This window comes from Macaca nemestrina, chromosome 15 (genome assembly GCF_043159975.1).
Source record: "Macaca nemestrina isolate mMacNem1 chromosome 15, mMacNem.hap1, whole genome shotgun sequence".
Lineage (NCBI taxonomy): Eukaryota > Metazoa > Chordata > Mammalia > Primates > Cercopithecidae > Macaca > Macaca nemestrina.
The window spans coordinates 97,194,136-97,207,904 of record NC_092139.1 but is presented as its reverse complement, the minus strand read 5'-3'; the positions used below and the strand labels follow the sequence as shown (position 1 = coordinate 97,207,904).

The 13,769-nt window shown below is 49.4% G+C and overlaps 1 protein-coding gene across 5 annotated transcripts in view; it reads right to left on the bottom strand.

Moving 5' to 3' along the window:
- LOC105487257 (NF2, moesin-ezrin-radixin like (MERLIN) tumor suppressor) overlaps positions 1-577 on the bottom strand; it is a 101,979-nt gene extending 101,402 nt beyond the window's left edge. For 3 of the 5 annotated variants that reach the window (XR_011614051.1, XM_011750670.3, XM_011750669.3), the window contains exon 1: positions 5-574. Coding sequence is in view for 4 of the 5 variants with exons in the window: in XM_011750670.3 (XP_011748972.2) it covers positions 5-118 (114 nt within the window). In the remaining variant the exon portion in view is untranslated. Of the gene's footprint in view, positions 1-4 lie in introns of all 5 variants that reach the window. The other 2 variants (XM_071080367.1, XM_011750672.3) reach the window with 2 other exon arrangements.
- Positions 578-13,769: the final 13,192 nt, after the last annotated feature.

Below are 13,769 nucleotides of genomic sequence, written 5' to 3'. Positions count from 1 at the left end.
TTACCTCGCAATTGAACTCCATCTCGGCGTCCATGGTGACGATCCGCACGGTGAACGTCTTGGGTTGCTTCCTCTTGAGAGAGCTGAAGCTCATGCGGGAAGCGATGGCCCCAGCCATGGCTCGGGGCTCAGGCCCGGGACCCTCGCGCCCCAAGGCCTGCACTCTGAGCCCTTTAGCCCCCCTGGAGTTGCTGCACAGGCCTCAGGGCCACCATGGTGGCCGGCTGGCCGGCCCGGGAACGGTCTGGGCTGCGCGGGTCCCCAGCGGCCAGCATGGGCCGCGAGGACCCTGCCCGGGCGGAAAGGGGAGTTGAGGGGCGGGCCCTGACGGCTCCTGGGAGGGCACGGGAGCCGGGACCGTCGGTGCAGGCGCGACCTGGCACTCCGGGATTCAGGCCGGAGATGCCGGGGACGCCTCGGGACGGGAACCCTAGACGGCAGCGGCCCAGATTCTGCGCGCCTCTCAGCTGCCGACTAGGGTCGCGGGGCCGCGCTGCAATCGGGCGCGTATGCGCGCGCGTGGCTGTCACCGTCCTCACTCCGCGCGCCCGCGGGAAGCGTACCCTCCCCGCAGTCCGGGGCCTGCTCCCGGCCCCGCCCTCAGGTCTCCCAGACCACTACGCACAGCGCAACCGAACCGGAGGCTACCGCTTGGGTTCTGCGACCTGGATGCTGCGATTGGCTGGGAAGACCAAGGTAGGCAGGACTTTCCCCCTCCGTCCCGCCTCCTTCGGGGTGACTCCACCAATGGAAAGTTTCACTCTAACCGCAAAAAAGCAGGCCTGGGCTCGGCGTTGAGTGGCTACAGTGGCAGTCACTCCGAACGCTTTTGTGCCACACTAACAAGACTGGTTGAGGCGGCGGACCTCCGCTATCCTTTCCTAGGAAACCACGTAGAGGCTGGATGCCGGGCGCGGGAATTGGGTCCCTCGTTGGCCCAGGGAGGGACTCTTTGGGTTCAAGTAGGCTCCGAGTGTGGCGCCCCAGGGGATCGCGTTTCGGACACCCGGCGAATATTCTTGTTTGACAGTTAATCACATATAGCGACCCCTAAGCTTCTCAAACTTTCAAGACTCTTGTGGAGGCCTGTTAGATTTGCTGGCACTTTTCCGCCAGATCCCTCTGCTTCCCTTTAGAATCATTATGTTTTGGGGGGGAGTGGTGGGGGACGGAGTTTCGTTGTTGTTGCCCAGGCTGGAGTGCAATGGCGCGATCTCGGCTCACTGCAACCTCCGCCTCCCGGGTTTTCCTGCGCCAGCCTCCCGAGTAGCTGGGATAACAGGCATGCGCCACCACGCCCGGCTAATTTTGTATTTTTAGTAGAGACGGGGTTTCTCCATGTTCGTCAGGTTGGTCTCGAACTACCCACCTCAGGTGATCCGCCCGCCTCGGCCTCCCGAAGTGCTGGGATTACAGGCGTGAGCCACCACGCCCCGCCTAGAATTAATATTAATGGTTATACCTACCTCGTGAGGTTGTTGAATTTCAGCGCACTGAATACATACAAGGCTTTAGAATGGAGCCTGGCATCCTATGAAATTGCTGAATTTGGGTGGGAAATGAAAGCATTCTTCATTTTATACTCTACGATGCCCATTTTTGAACCATATTCGTGTATTATTTATTTAGTGTCATCAAGGGTTATAACGGGTGTAGGGGGATAATTATACCTTACTGTACTTAGATAAATTCTATTTTAAAATAGCTCTTAGTAGTCAAATAGGGACAATTTACTGTGTTTTTTCTTTTGTTTTTCGTTTTGAGACAGTTTTGCTCTTGTTGCCCAGGCTGGAGTGCAATGGGGCTGTCTCGGCTCACTGCAACCTCCGCCTCCCAGGTTCAAGCGATTATCCTGCCTCAACCTCCCCAGTAGCTGGGATTACAGGCGCCCCCCCACCACCACGCCCGGCTAATTTTTGTATTTTTAGTAGGAACGGGGTTTTACCATGTTGGCCAGGCTGGTCTCGAACTTCGACCTCAGGTGATCTGCCCACCTTGGCCTCCCAAAGTGCTGGAATTACAGGCGTGAGCCACCTCGCCCCGTCTTCTGAGTTTTGTTTTTTTGTTTGTTTTTTCTGTTTTTTTTGTTTTTTTGAGACGAAGTCTTGCTCTGTCGCCCAGGCTAGAGTGCAGTGGCACAATCTTGGCTCACTGCAAGCTCTGCCTCCCAGGTTCATGCCATTCTCCTGCCTCAGCCTCCCGAGTAGCTGGGACTACAGGCGCCCGCCACCATGCCCGGCTAATTTTTTTTGTATTTTTAGTAGAGACGGGATGGTCTTAGCCAGGATGCTCTTGATCTCCTGACCTCGTGAACCGCCCGCCTCGGCCTCCCAAAGTGCTGGGATTACAGGCGTGAGCCACCGCGCCCAGCCCTGAGTTTTAACTGAACAATAATCTCTCCATAAATGTTAGCTAGCGTTAAAATCACCCCGACTCCACAGGTGAAGATACCGAGAGATATGATAGAGCCACTGGCTGGCTATAATGCAGACAGCGAAAGGTAAAACTAGGACTCAAACCCAGGTCTGTCCCACCCAGAGCCTGCCGGTTAGCACTGTGCTGCCCTGCTTCCAAATTATCCCTACTACAGCCTCAGGAAATGTGAATTACAGCTCCAGAGTACTCAGAAGACATTGTTGCTGTAACGGTATATTAATGGAATAAATCTAGCTCTTCTGCACGGACCCCTGCTGTGCCAGGAAGCACCGGCCAGGCCTCAGGAATGGTTTTCTGCCACAACCAGTGAGGCTGCTGTGAGAACTTTATGTCCTGCCTTCTGCTAGCAAATTCTCCCCACCAAAACTGATTGTTTAGGGCCTTATGGGCTTAGCATGAGAGTGTCTTCATTATCATCGCTTCAGGTGTAGAGAACTGGGCTGGGTTTTCTGGGCTCCCCACAGGGACAACAAATCGGCTGCTGATAGAAAATACGTGACATTGGCCGGGCGCGGTGGCTGACGCCTGTAATCTCAGCACTTTGGGAGGCGGAGGCGGGCGGATCACAAGGTCAGGTGATCGAGACCATCCTGGCTAACACGGTGAAACCCCGTCTCTACTAAAAATACACAAAATTAGCTGGGCGTGGTGGCGGGCGCCTGTAGTCCCAGCTACTCGGGAGGCTGAGGCAGCAGAATGGCGTGAACCCGGAAGGCGGAGCTTGCAGTGAGCCGAGATGGCGCCACTGCACTCCAGCCTGGGCGAGAATGTGAGACAACGTCTCAAAAAAAAAAAAGAAAGAAAGAAAGAAAAGAAAATACATGACACTGGGAACCCAGTGAGGAGTAGCAAACGGAGGTGGATCAGACAGCAGGGACTAAAAAGTGACACCGATGATAGGTAATAGCTCATTTTTATGGAAAGACTTACCTACCAGGTGCTAGGCACTGGGCTAATTGCCAAATTTAATGTTCCCGGAAGGACATATAGCTAATTGCCAAATTTAATGTTCCCAGGAGGACATATAGCTAGACATGTGGATTTGAATCCCAGAAGGGAGGTCAGGACCAGGAATAAAAGTAGATATGATAGAATATTATGCTGATAATAAAAGTGCCATTCATAGGCTGGGCACAGTGGCTTACACCTGTAATCACAGCACTTTGGAAGACCAAGGTTGGAGGATCACATGAGGCCAGGAGTTCGAGACCATCCTGGGCAACACAGTAAGACCCCATCTCTACAAAAAAATTAAAAATTTAGCCAGTGTGCACCAGGTGTGGTGGCTCACACCTGTAATTCCAGCACTTTGGGAGGCGGAGGCGGGTGGATCACTTGAGGTCAGGAGTTCAAGACCAGCCTGGCCAACATGGTGAAACCCCGTCTCTACAAAAATTTAAAAAAAAAAAAAAATTAACCAGGCGTGGTGGCGCACACCTATAATCCCAGCTACTCCAGAGGCTGAGACAGGAGAATCACTTGAACCCTGGAGGCAGGGGTTGCAGTGAGCTGAGATTGTGCCATTGCACTCCAGCCTAAGTGGCAGAGCAAGACTTCATCTCAAAAAAAAAAAAAAAAAAAAAAATTTTAGCCATTGTGGTGGAGCGTGCCTGCAGTCTCAGCTACTCACCGGGGCTGAGGCGGGATGATCACTTCAGACCAGGAGTTGGAGTCTACAGTGAACCATGATGGTGCTATTGCATACCAGCCTGGGTGACAGAGCGAGACCCCCAGCTTCCCAAAAAATGTCATTCACAAAGAATTCGGCCAGGTGCGGTGGCTCATGCTTGTAATCCCAGTACTTTGGGAGGCTGAGGCGGGTGGATCACCTGAGGTCAGGAGTTCAAGACCAGCCTGGACAACATGGTGAAACCCTGTCTCTACTAAAAATACAAAAACTTAGCTGGGCGTGGTGCTGGGTGCCTGTAATCCCAGCTACTTGGGAGGCTGAGGCAGGAGAATCACTTGAACCTGGGAAGCAGACGTTGCAGTGAGCCGAGGTTGCGTCATTGCACTACAGCCTGAGCAACGAGTGAAAATCTGTCTCAAAAAAAATAAATAAATAAATAAATAAACACAGATGATAATTATATGCACCAAATAAGGGTCTGAGGGGGACTTCAGGTAGAGCTCATTATGATCGGGCACACAGACCCCAGTTAATAAATACCTGTTGAATGAATGAGTGACGGTCATAAGGAAATACTTATGGTCTCAACTATGGTCTGGACAATATTAGTAGCTACCATATTTTAAATGCTTACCATGTACAGCACTCTGCAAAGTGCTTTGCATGCTTTATTTATCTTTATTTTTTTTTGACACAGAGTCTCACTCTGTAGCCCAAGCTGTAGCGCAGTGGCACGATCTCGGCTCACTGCAACCTCTGCCTCTGGGACCCAAGCAATTCTCCTGCCTCAGCCTCCCGAGTAGATGGGACTACAGATACGCCACCATGCCCAGATAATTTTTTGTATTTTAGTAGAGACAGGTTTCACCATGTTGCCCAGGCTGGTCTGGAACTCCTGACCTCAGGTGATCCACCCGCCTCAGCCTCCAAAGTGCTGGGATTACAGACATGAGCCACCGCGCCCAGACTATTTCGACCTTTTTCGAAACCACATTTGGTCGCTATAATATCCTCAGTTTATATCTGAGAAAACTGAATAAGGCTGAAACGAGGTAATTTACCCACAGCCATGACTGGTAGAGCTGCAATTTTCATCTAGGAGTGGTTTCATCCATATCTCACCTGATTTACACTTTGCTCTTACAGATCAGTGGTTCTCAGGTAGTGGTCCCTGCCTTACAGGGGACATTTGGCAATGCCTGGAGACTTTTTTTGGTTGTCACAACTGGGGGATGTTCCTGGCCTCTAAGAGTAAAAGCCAATGTTCAACATTCCACAATGCACAGGACAACTCCCCACAACAAAGAATTATCCAGGCCAAAGTGTAAATAATGCCAAGATAAAGAAACTCTGCTGTAGAGCAGTGATTTTTGTTTGTTTTTGAGATAAGGTCTCCCTTTGTCGCCCAGGCTGCCGTGCAGTAGCAAGAGCACGGTTCAGCCTAAACCTCCACTGGATCAAGTGATCCCTCCGCCTCAGCCTCCCGAGTAGCTGGGACTACAGGCGTGCACCATCACACCATGTTAATTTTTTATCTTTTTGTAGAGACACAGTTTTGGGATGTCGCCCAGGCTGGTCTTAAACTCCTGGCCTCAAGCCATTCTCCTGCCTCAGCCTCCCAAAGTGCTGGGATTACAGATGTGAGCCACTGCGCTTGGCCTGTATGTTATTTTAAGCCACTAAATGTGTAGCAATTTATTACACAGCAATAGAAAACTGAAACAGCTAGAAAGAAAAACAGTTTTTGGTAAAGAAATGGGAACTCACTCTGTCACCCAAGCTGGAGTGCTGCCATGACACGATCATATCTAATTGCAGCTTTGAACTCCTGGGATCAAGAGATCCTCGCACCTCAGCCTCCCAAGTAGCAGGGGCTAAAGGCGCCACCATGCCAGGCTAATTTAAAAATTTTTTTTTGTAGAGACAAGGATCTTGCTATATTGCCCAGGCTGGTCTCAAACTCCTGGTCTCAAGCAGTCCTCCCAGCTCGGCCTCCCAAAGTGCTGGGATTACAGGTGTGAGTCACCAAGCTCACCTCGCCTGACCAAGCAGTGGCTTACTCCTGTAATTCCAGTACTTTGGGAGGCTGAGGCGGGCAGATCAGCAGATCAGGAGTTCGAGACCAGCCTGACCAACATGGTGAAACCCCATCCCTAAAAGAAATACAAAATTTAGCTGAGCGCAGTGATGTGTGCCTATAGTTCTAGCTACTGGGAAGGCTGAGGCAAGAGAATCGCTTGAACCCAGGAAGCGGAAGTTGCAGTGAGCTGAGATGGCACTACTGCAATCCAGCCTGGGCGACAGAGCGAGACTCCGTCTCAAAAATAAAAAAAGAAAGAAAAACAATTTTTAACTTGCATAATCCACTGACCCATTGCTTTCACATACTACTTATTGTTTTATGATTTATTTTATTCTATTTGATACAGAGTCTTGCTCTGTGGCCTGGAGTGCAGTGGCGCAATCTTGGTTCACTGCAACCTCTGCCTCCCGGGTTCAAGCAGTTCTCTGCCTCAGCCTCCTAAGTAGCTGAGATTACAGGCGCACGCCACCACGCCTGGCTAATTTTTTTGTATTTTTAGTAGAGATGGGGTTTCACCATCTTGGCCTGGTTGATCTTGAACTCCTGACCTCCTGATTCACCCACCTCCGCCTCCCAAAGTGCTGGGATTACAGGTGTGAACCACCACACCTGGCCAATTTGTTAATTTTTCTTTCATTAATATATTATGACTCTCTCACCCATCACTAAATATTTTATAATACAATTTTCTAAGAAATGCACAGAACTCCATGTATGGATGTAAATTTTTTTTTTTTTTTTTTTGAGACGGAGTCTTGCTCTGTCGCCCAGGCTGGAGTGCAGTGGCCGGATCTCAGCTCACTGCAAGCTCCGCCTCCCGGGTTCACGCCATTCTCCCACCTCAGCCTCCCGAGTAGCTGGGACTACAGGCGCCTGCCACCTCGCCCGGCTAGTTTTTTGTATTTTTTAGTAGAGACGGGGTTTCACCGTGTTAGCCAGGATAGTCTCGATCTCCTGACCTCGTGATCCACCCGCCTCGGCCTCCCAAAGTGCTGGGATTACAGGCTTGAGCCACCGCGCCCGGCTGGATGTAAATTTTAACTTTTTTTCTCTTACACAGATTGTAACTCAAGTAATCAGGTTTTCTTCTTTTTTTTTTTTTTTTTTTTTTTTGAGACGGAGTCTCATGCTGTTGCCCAGGCTGGAGTGCAGTGGCGCGATCTCGGCTCACTGCAAGCTCCGCCTCCCGGGTTCCCGCCATTCTCCTGCCTCAGCCTCCTGAGTAGCTGGGACTACAGGGGCCCGCCACCGCGCCCGGCTAATTTTTTGTATTTTTAGTAGAGACGGGGTTTCACTGTGGTCTCGATCTCCTGACCTTGTGATCCGCCCGCCTCGGCCTCCCAAAGTGCTGGGATTACAGGCTTGAGCCACTGCGCCCGGCCAGGTTTTCTTCTTGCTCTTCAGAAGCTCAGAGCCAAATTGTATGTCTGCCTCTGGCAATTGTACTTGACCTTGCCTTATTTTTGGCTTTCTTTTATTCTTCCTGCTCTTGCTTACTTTGCAGTGAATTTTTTCCTACCCACTTACTATTTATTTGTTGCATTAGCTTTATTTATTTTTATACAGTTATAGATCTCTTATTTAAAGGTTTTGTTCTTGTTTATTTATTCTTATTGGGACAAGACCTTATATAACACAGTTGTTTTGTTTGTTCGTTTGTTTGTTTTTTGAGATGGAGTCTTGCTCTGTCGCCCTACTCATTAAACATCACCTGGCCCAGGTGACCTTGCATGGTCAGAGGCTCAGCCAAGGCACCACACTGGAGTACTGAACCTGAATGAAAGCAGTCTGCAGGTAATAACTCCTATCTGGACCTAGAACACCTTTGGAAATAAGTAGTACTCCTCCTGTTCTCTGTTCTCTTCAGGCCAGACTGCAGAGATTTGAATTTCTCTAGCATGTCACTTGATGGTGGAGGCAGACAGGCCTGAGGTAGAATTTCTACTTCTCTGTGACCTTGGGCAATTTAACTTCTCTAAGCTTCAGTTACCCCATTTGTAAAAATGGGAATACTGTAATAATAAATGGTATGACAAGTTTAAAAGCCCCTCACAAACAGTAATTAATATTTATTAGCCAGGAGCGGTGACTCACGCCTCTAATCCTAGCACTTTGGGAGACCGAGGCGGGTGGATCACCTGAGGTTGGGCGTTCGAGACCAGCCTGACCAACATGGAGAAACTCCGTCTCTACTAAAAGTACAAAATTAGCCGGGCGTGGTGGCACATGCCACTAGGGAGGCTGAGGCAGGAAAATTGCTTGAACCTGGGAGGCGGAGGTTGCGGTGAGCCAAGATTGCGCCATTGCACTCCAGCCTGGGCAACAAGAGAGAAACTCCGTCTAAAAAAAAACAAAAAAAGCAAAAAAAATTTATCGAGCACCTCCTATGTCCAAGGTGCTGTGTTACCTCAAAAAGATTTTTACCACTTCCTGGCCTTCATTTCATCATCACTTAAAAAGGAGAGAATAGGCCAGGCGCGGTGCCTCAAGCCTGTAATCCCACCACTTTGGGAGGCTGAGACGGGAGGATCACGAGGTCAGGAGATCGAGACTATCCTGGCTAACACGGTGAAACCCCGTCTTTACTAAAAAATACCAAAAAAAACTAGCCGGGCTAGGTGGCGGGCGCCTGTAGTCCCAGCTACTCGGGAGGCTGAGGCAGGAGAATGGCGTAAACTCGGGAGGCGGAGCTTGCAGTGAGCTGAGATCCGGCCACTGCACTCCAGCATGGGCGACAGAGCGAGACTCTGTCTCAAAAAAAAAAAAAAGGAGAGAATAAGAAATGGGGGCGAGGCACAGTGGCTCCCCTGTAATCCCTGCACTTTGGGAGGCCAAGGAGGGAGAATTACTTGAGGCCAGCAGTTCGAGACGAGCCTGGGCAATATGGCAAAACTCCGTTTCTATTAAAAATATAAAAAAATTAGGCCAGATGCAGTGGCGCACACCTGTAATCCCAGCACTTTGGGAAGCTGAGCCAGGTGGATTACCTGAGGTCAGGAGTTTGAGACCAGCCTGACCAACATGGTGAAACCTCATCTTTACTAAATACAAAAAAAATTAGCCAGGCATGGTGGTGCATGCCTGTAATCTGAGCTATTTAGGAGGCTGAGACAGGAGAATCACTTGTACCTGGGAGGCAGAGATTGCAGCGAGCTCAGATCGCACTATTGTACTTCAGCCTGGGCAATAAGAGCAAAACTCTGTCTCAACAACAACAACAAAATTAGCTGGACATGGTGGTGCGGGCCTGCAGTCCCAGCTACTCTGGAGGCTGAGGTGGGAGGATCGCTTGAGCCCAAGAAGTCCAGGCTGCAGTGAGCTGAGATCACACCACTACGCTTCAGCCTGAGCAATGGGAGTGAGACCCGGTTTCGAAAAAAACAATTATTATTATTATTTTTTTTTTTTTGAGATGGCATCTCCTTTTGTCACTCAGGCTGGAGTGCAGTGGCATGATCTCAGCTCGCTGCAACCTCTGCCTCCTAGTTTCAAGTAATTCTCCTGCCTCAGCCTCCCAAGTAGCTGGGACTACAAGTGTGCACCACCACGCCTGGCTAATTTTCGTATTTTTAATAGACCCTGGGTTTCACCATGTTGGCCAGGCTGGTCTCAAACTCCTGACCTCAAATGATCTGCCTGCCTCCACCTCCCAAAGTGCTGGGATTACAGGCATGAGCTACCTTGCCCAGCCAAAGAAATAAAAATAATTTTAAAAAAGAAATGGAGGCCAGGTGTGGTGGCACATGCCTGTAATCTCAGCTACTCAGGAGGCTGAGGCAGGAGAATCGCTTGAACCTGGGAGGCAGAGGTTGCAGTGAGCCGAGACTGTGCCGTTGCACTCCAGCCTGGGCAACAGAGCAAGACTCCATCTCAAAAAAAAAAAAGAAAAAAAGAAATGGAATTGCAAATAGCAAATCCATCCTAAAAGCACAAATTTATTGAATTGTTACTGAATGCTCTTTTTTTTTTTTTTTTTTGAGACGGAGTTTCGCTCTTGTTGCTCAGGCTGGAGTGCAGTGGCACAATCTCGGCTCACCGCAACCCGCCTTCCGGGTTCAAGCAATTCTCCCGCTTCAGCCTCCCAAGTAGCTGGGATTACAGGCATGCGCCACCATGCCCGGCTAATTTTGTATTTTTAGTACAGATGGGTTTTTCCACGTCGGTCAGGCTGGTCTCGAACTCCCAGCCTCAGGTGATCCACCCGCCTTGGCCTCCCGAAGTGCTGGGATTACAGGCATGAGCCACCGCGCCCGGCAATTTTTGCATTTTTATAGAGATGGAGTTTTGCCATGTTGCCTAGGCTGGTCTTGAACTCTTGGGTTCAAATGATCTGCCCACCTCGGCCTCCTACAGGGCTAAGATTACAGGTAAGAGCCACTGTGCCCAGCCTAAATGTCCCCTGTTCACAAGGACATTAGTCATGCTGGATTAGAGCTCACCCTAATGACCTAATTTTAATTTTATTACTTCTGTCAAGACCCTATTTCCAAATAAGGTCACATTCTGAGGTACTAGGGGTTAGGACTTCAACATCTTTTTTTTTTTTTTTTTTTTTTTTTTTGAGATGGAGTCTTGCTGGAGTGCAGTGGCGCGATCTCGGCTCACTGCAAGCTCCGCCCCCCCCCAGGTTCACGCCATTCTCCTGCCTCAGCCTCCCGAGTAGATGGGACTACAGGCGCCCGCCACCTCGCCCGGCTAATTTTCTTATATTTTTAGTAGAGACGGGGTTTCACCGTGTTAGCCAGGATGGTCTCGATCTCCTGACCTCGTGATCCGCCCGTCTCGGCCTCCCAAAGTGCTGGGATTACAGGCTTGAGCCACCGCGCCCGGCCTGGACTTCAACATCTTTTTTTGAGGAAACACAATTCGACTCATAGCTCCCTGCTTCCAGGAGTGGACTCAAGTGGCCAGATTTATGCTGGGGAGGACCAGGAATGTCATACTTTATTTATTTATTTATTTATTTATTTATTTATTTATTTATTTATTATTTTTTGAGACAGAGTCTAGCTCTGTCACCCAGGCTGGAGTGCAGTGGCACCATCTCGGCTCACTGCAACCTCTGCCTCCCAGGTTCAAGTGCTTCTCCTGCCTCAGCCTCCGGAGCAGCTGGGATTATAGGCATGGGCCACCAACCCTGGATAATATTTGTATTTTTAGTAGAGACTGGGTTTCACCATGTTGTCCAGGCTGGTTTCAAACTCGCCCTGGCCTCCCAAAGTGCTGGGATCACAGGCGTGAGCCACCACGCCTGGCCAACCTCCCTAGTTTAAATGTCATATTTTACAAGAAGGATGCCTGCTGTAAACTTAACATGATTCAAAACTTTGTGTTCCAAGAATACGAGTAGGAGATGAAATGCACTCACATAACTCATAAATCTGCACAACCATCTGACCACATTTTTGCTTTTGATCCTGCTTTGTGTCTTTGCAGCATTATCTGTACCTCCGGGCAGTCTACTAAATTAACAGCACCACCTGTCATGGAGGTGGTTTGGTCTTCTTCACAGTATCTCATCATGTCCAATATCCACTCCAAAGGTGTTGATTTGAGGACATGCTTTTCAGCACTAGCCCCTCTCCTTCAGGAATGCTTGAATGATGTTATTATAGCCTTTTTCTTGTTTGTTTGTTTTTGTTTTTTCTGAGATAGAGTCTTGTTCTGTCACCCAGGCTGGAGTGCAGTGGCACAATCTCAGCTCACTGCAACCTCCGTCTCCTGGGTTCAAGCAATTATCCTGCCTCAGCCTCCTGAGTAGCTAGGATTACAGGCATATGCCACCACACCCGGCTAATTTTTGTATTTTTAGTAGAGATAGGGTTTCACCATGTTGGCCAGGCCGTTCTCAAACTCCTGACCTCATGATCTGCCTCTCTCGACCTCCCAAAGTGCTGGGATGACAGGCATGAGCCACTGCACCCGGTCTTGTTATAGCCTTTTTAAGATGTTTATAATAACAGTGCCTGTCCAAATAATAGCACAAAAAGCAATTGCTAGTGTCCCAAGCAAGTCAACAACCGTGTAATTTGCTCAGTAATGACAGGATGTGGGCATTTACTTCCTTGCTAAAGTGGCGCCACCTTGTGGCAATAGCATAAACAGTTTATAATCCACTCCACCAGCTTTGAAATTGTTCTATATTTAACAAGTTAATTTTTTCCCCCTAGTATTTGTATTATTTATAATCTATATGCGGAGTAGCACTTTTTGTTCTTTTTTTTTTTTTGAGCCGGAGTCTCGCTTTGTTGCCCAGGCTGGAGTACAGTGGCGCAATCTCGGCTCACTGCAACCTCTGCCTTCCAGGTTCAAGCGATTCTCCTCCCTCAGCCTCCGGAGTAGCTGGGATTACAGGAGTGCACCACCACACCCAGCTAATTTTTGTATTTTTAGTAGAGATGGAGTTTCACCATGTTAGTCAGGCTGGTCTTGAACTCCTGACCTCAAGTGATCCTCCTGCCTTGGCCTCCCAAAGTGCCAGGATTACAGGCGTGAGCCACCTTGCCTGGCCTGTTAATGTTTTTTTGTTTGTTTGTTTGTTTGTTTTTGAGACGGAGTCTCACTCTGTCGCCCAGGCTGGAGTGCAGTGGCCGGATCTCAGCTCACTGCAAGCTCTGCCTCCCAGGTTCACACCATTCTCCTGCCTCAGCCTCCCGAGCAGCTGAGACTACAGGTGCCCACCACCTCGCCCGGCTAGTTTTCTTCTTTTTTTTTTTTTTTGTATTTTTTAGTAGAGACGGGGTTTCACCGTGTTAGCCAGGATGGTCTCGATCTCCTGACCTCATGATCCGCCCGCCTCGGCCTCCCAAAGTGCTGGGATTACAGGCTTGAGCCACCGCGCATGTTAATGTTTTTATGTGGCACTCTGTCAAAGGCACATGATTCATATATCTGCATATGATGCATAGTCCAGAAAGGCTGAGATTTAGGTCTGTGGCTCTTGCCCCAGGTGAGACATAAAAGCTTTCTTGTCCCTTTCCCTCCTGTTTGGGGTCCCATAGGAGCTGAAGGATACAGTTCTCAGAGAACAGTTGGGTCTGAGCATAAAAGCCCATCAATAAGGAGCAGGTGACACTGCCACAGCTGGGTAATTTGTCTCTTTGCTCGTCTGCAGCCCATTTGGTGATGATCTATTTGTCCCAGGGAATGGATGATGGCAGGTTTGTCCATATTTTACACTTATGAACCTGCCTGTTCCTCTCTGCCTGGCTCTGCCCATCTGTCTTTGTCCCTGGCTCCTCTCATTTCACTTCGCATATTGGATAACAGACCTTGGCAAAGAGTTATGAAGGTGGATTCCATGAGGGCAGCTTTGGGAAGGGAGGAGGGCAGGAGATGAGGGGTCAGCTCTCTGCAGGGAGAGGAGGGGCGGGTGGGAGACATGTTCAGGAGAAAAAGATGTCACAGACGTAGTGGTGGGCAGAAAGGAACTTCAGAGAGAGAGAGAGAGGTCCTAGGACAGAGGACAGTGGCATGATCATGGCTCACTGAAGCCTTGACTTCTTGGGCTTAGGCGATACTCTGGCCTCAGCCTCCCGAGTAGCTGGGACTACAAGCACACAACACCATGCCCAGCTAATATTTTAAAATTATTTTTGTAGAGATGGGGTCTTCCTGTGT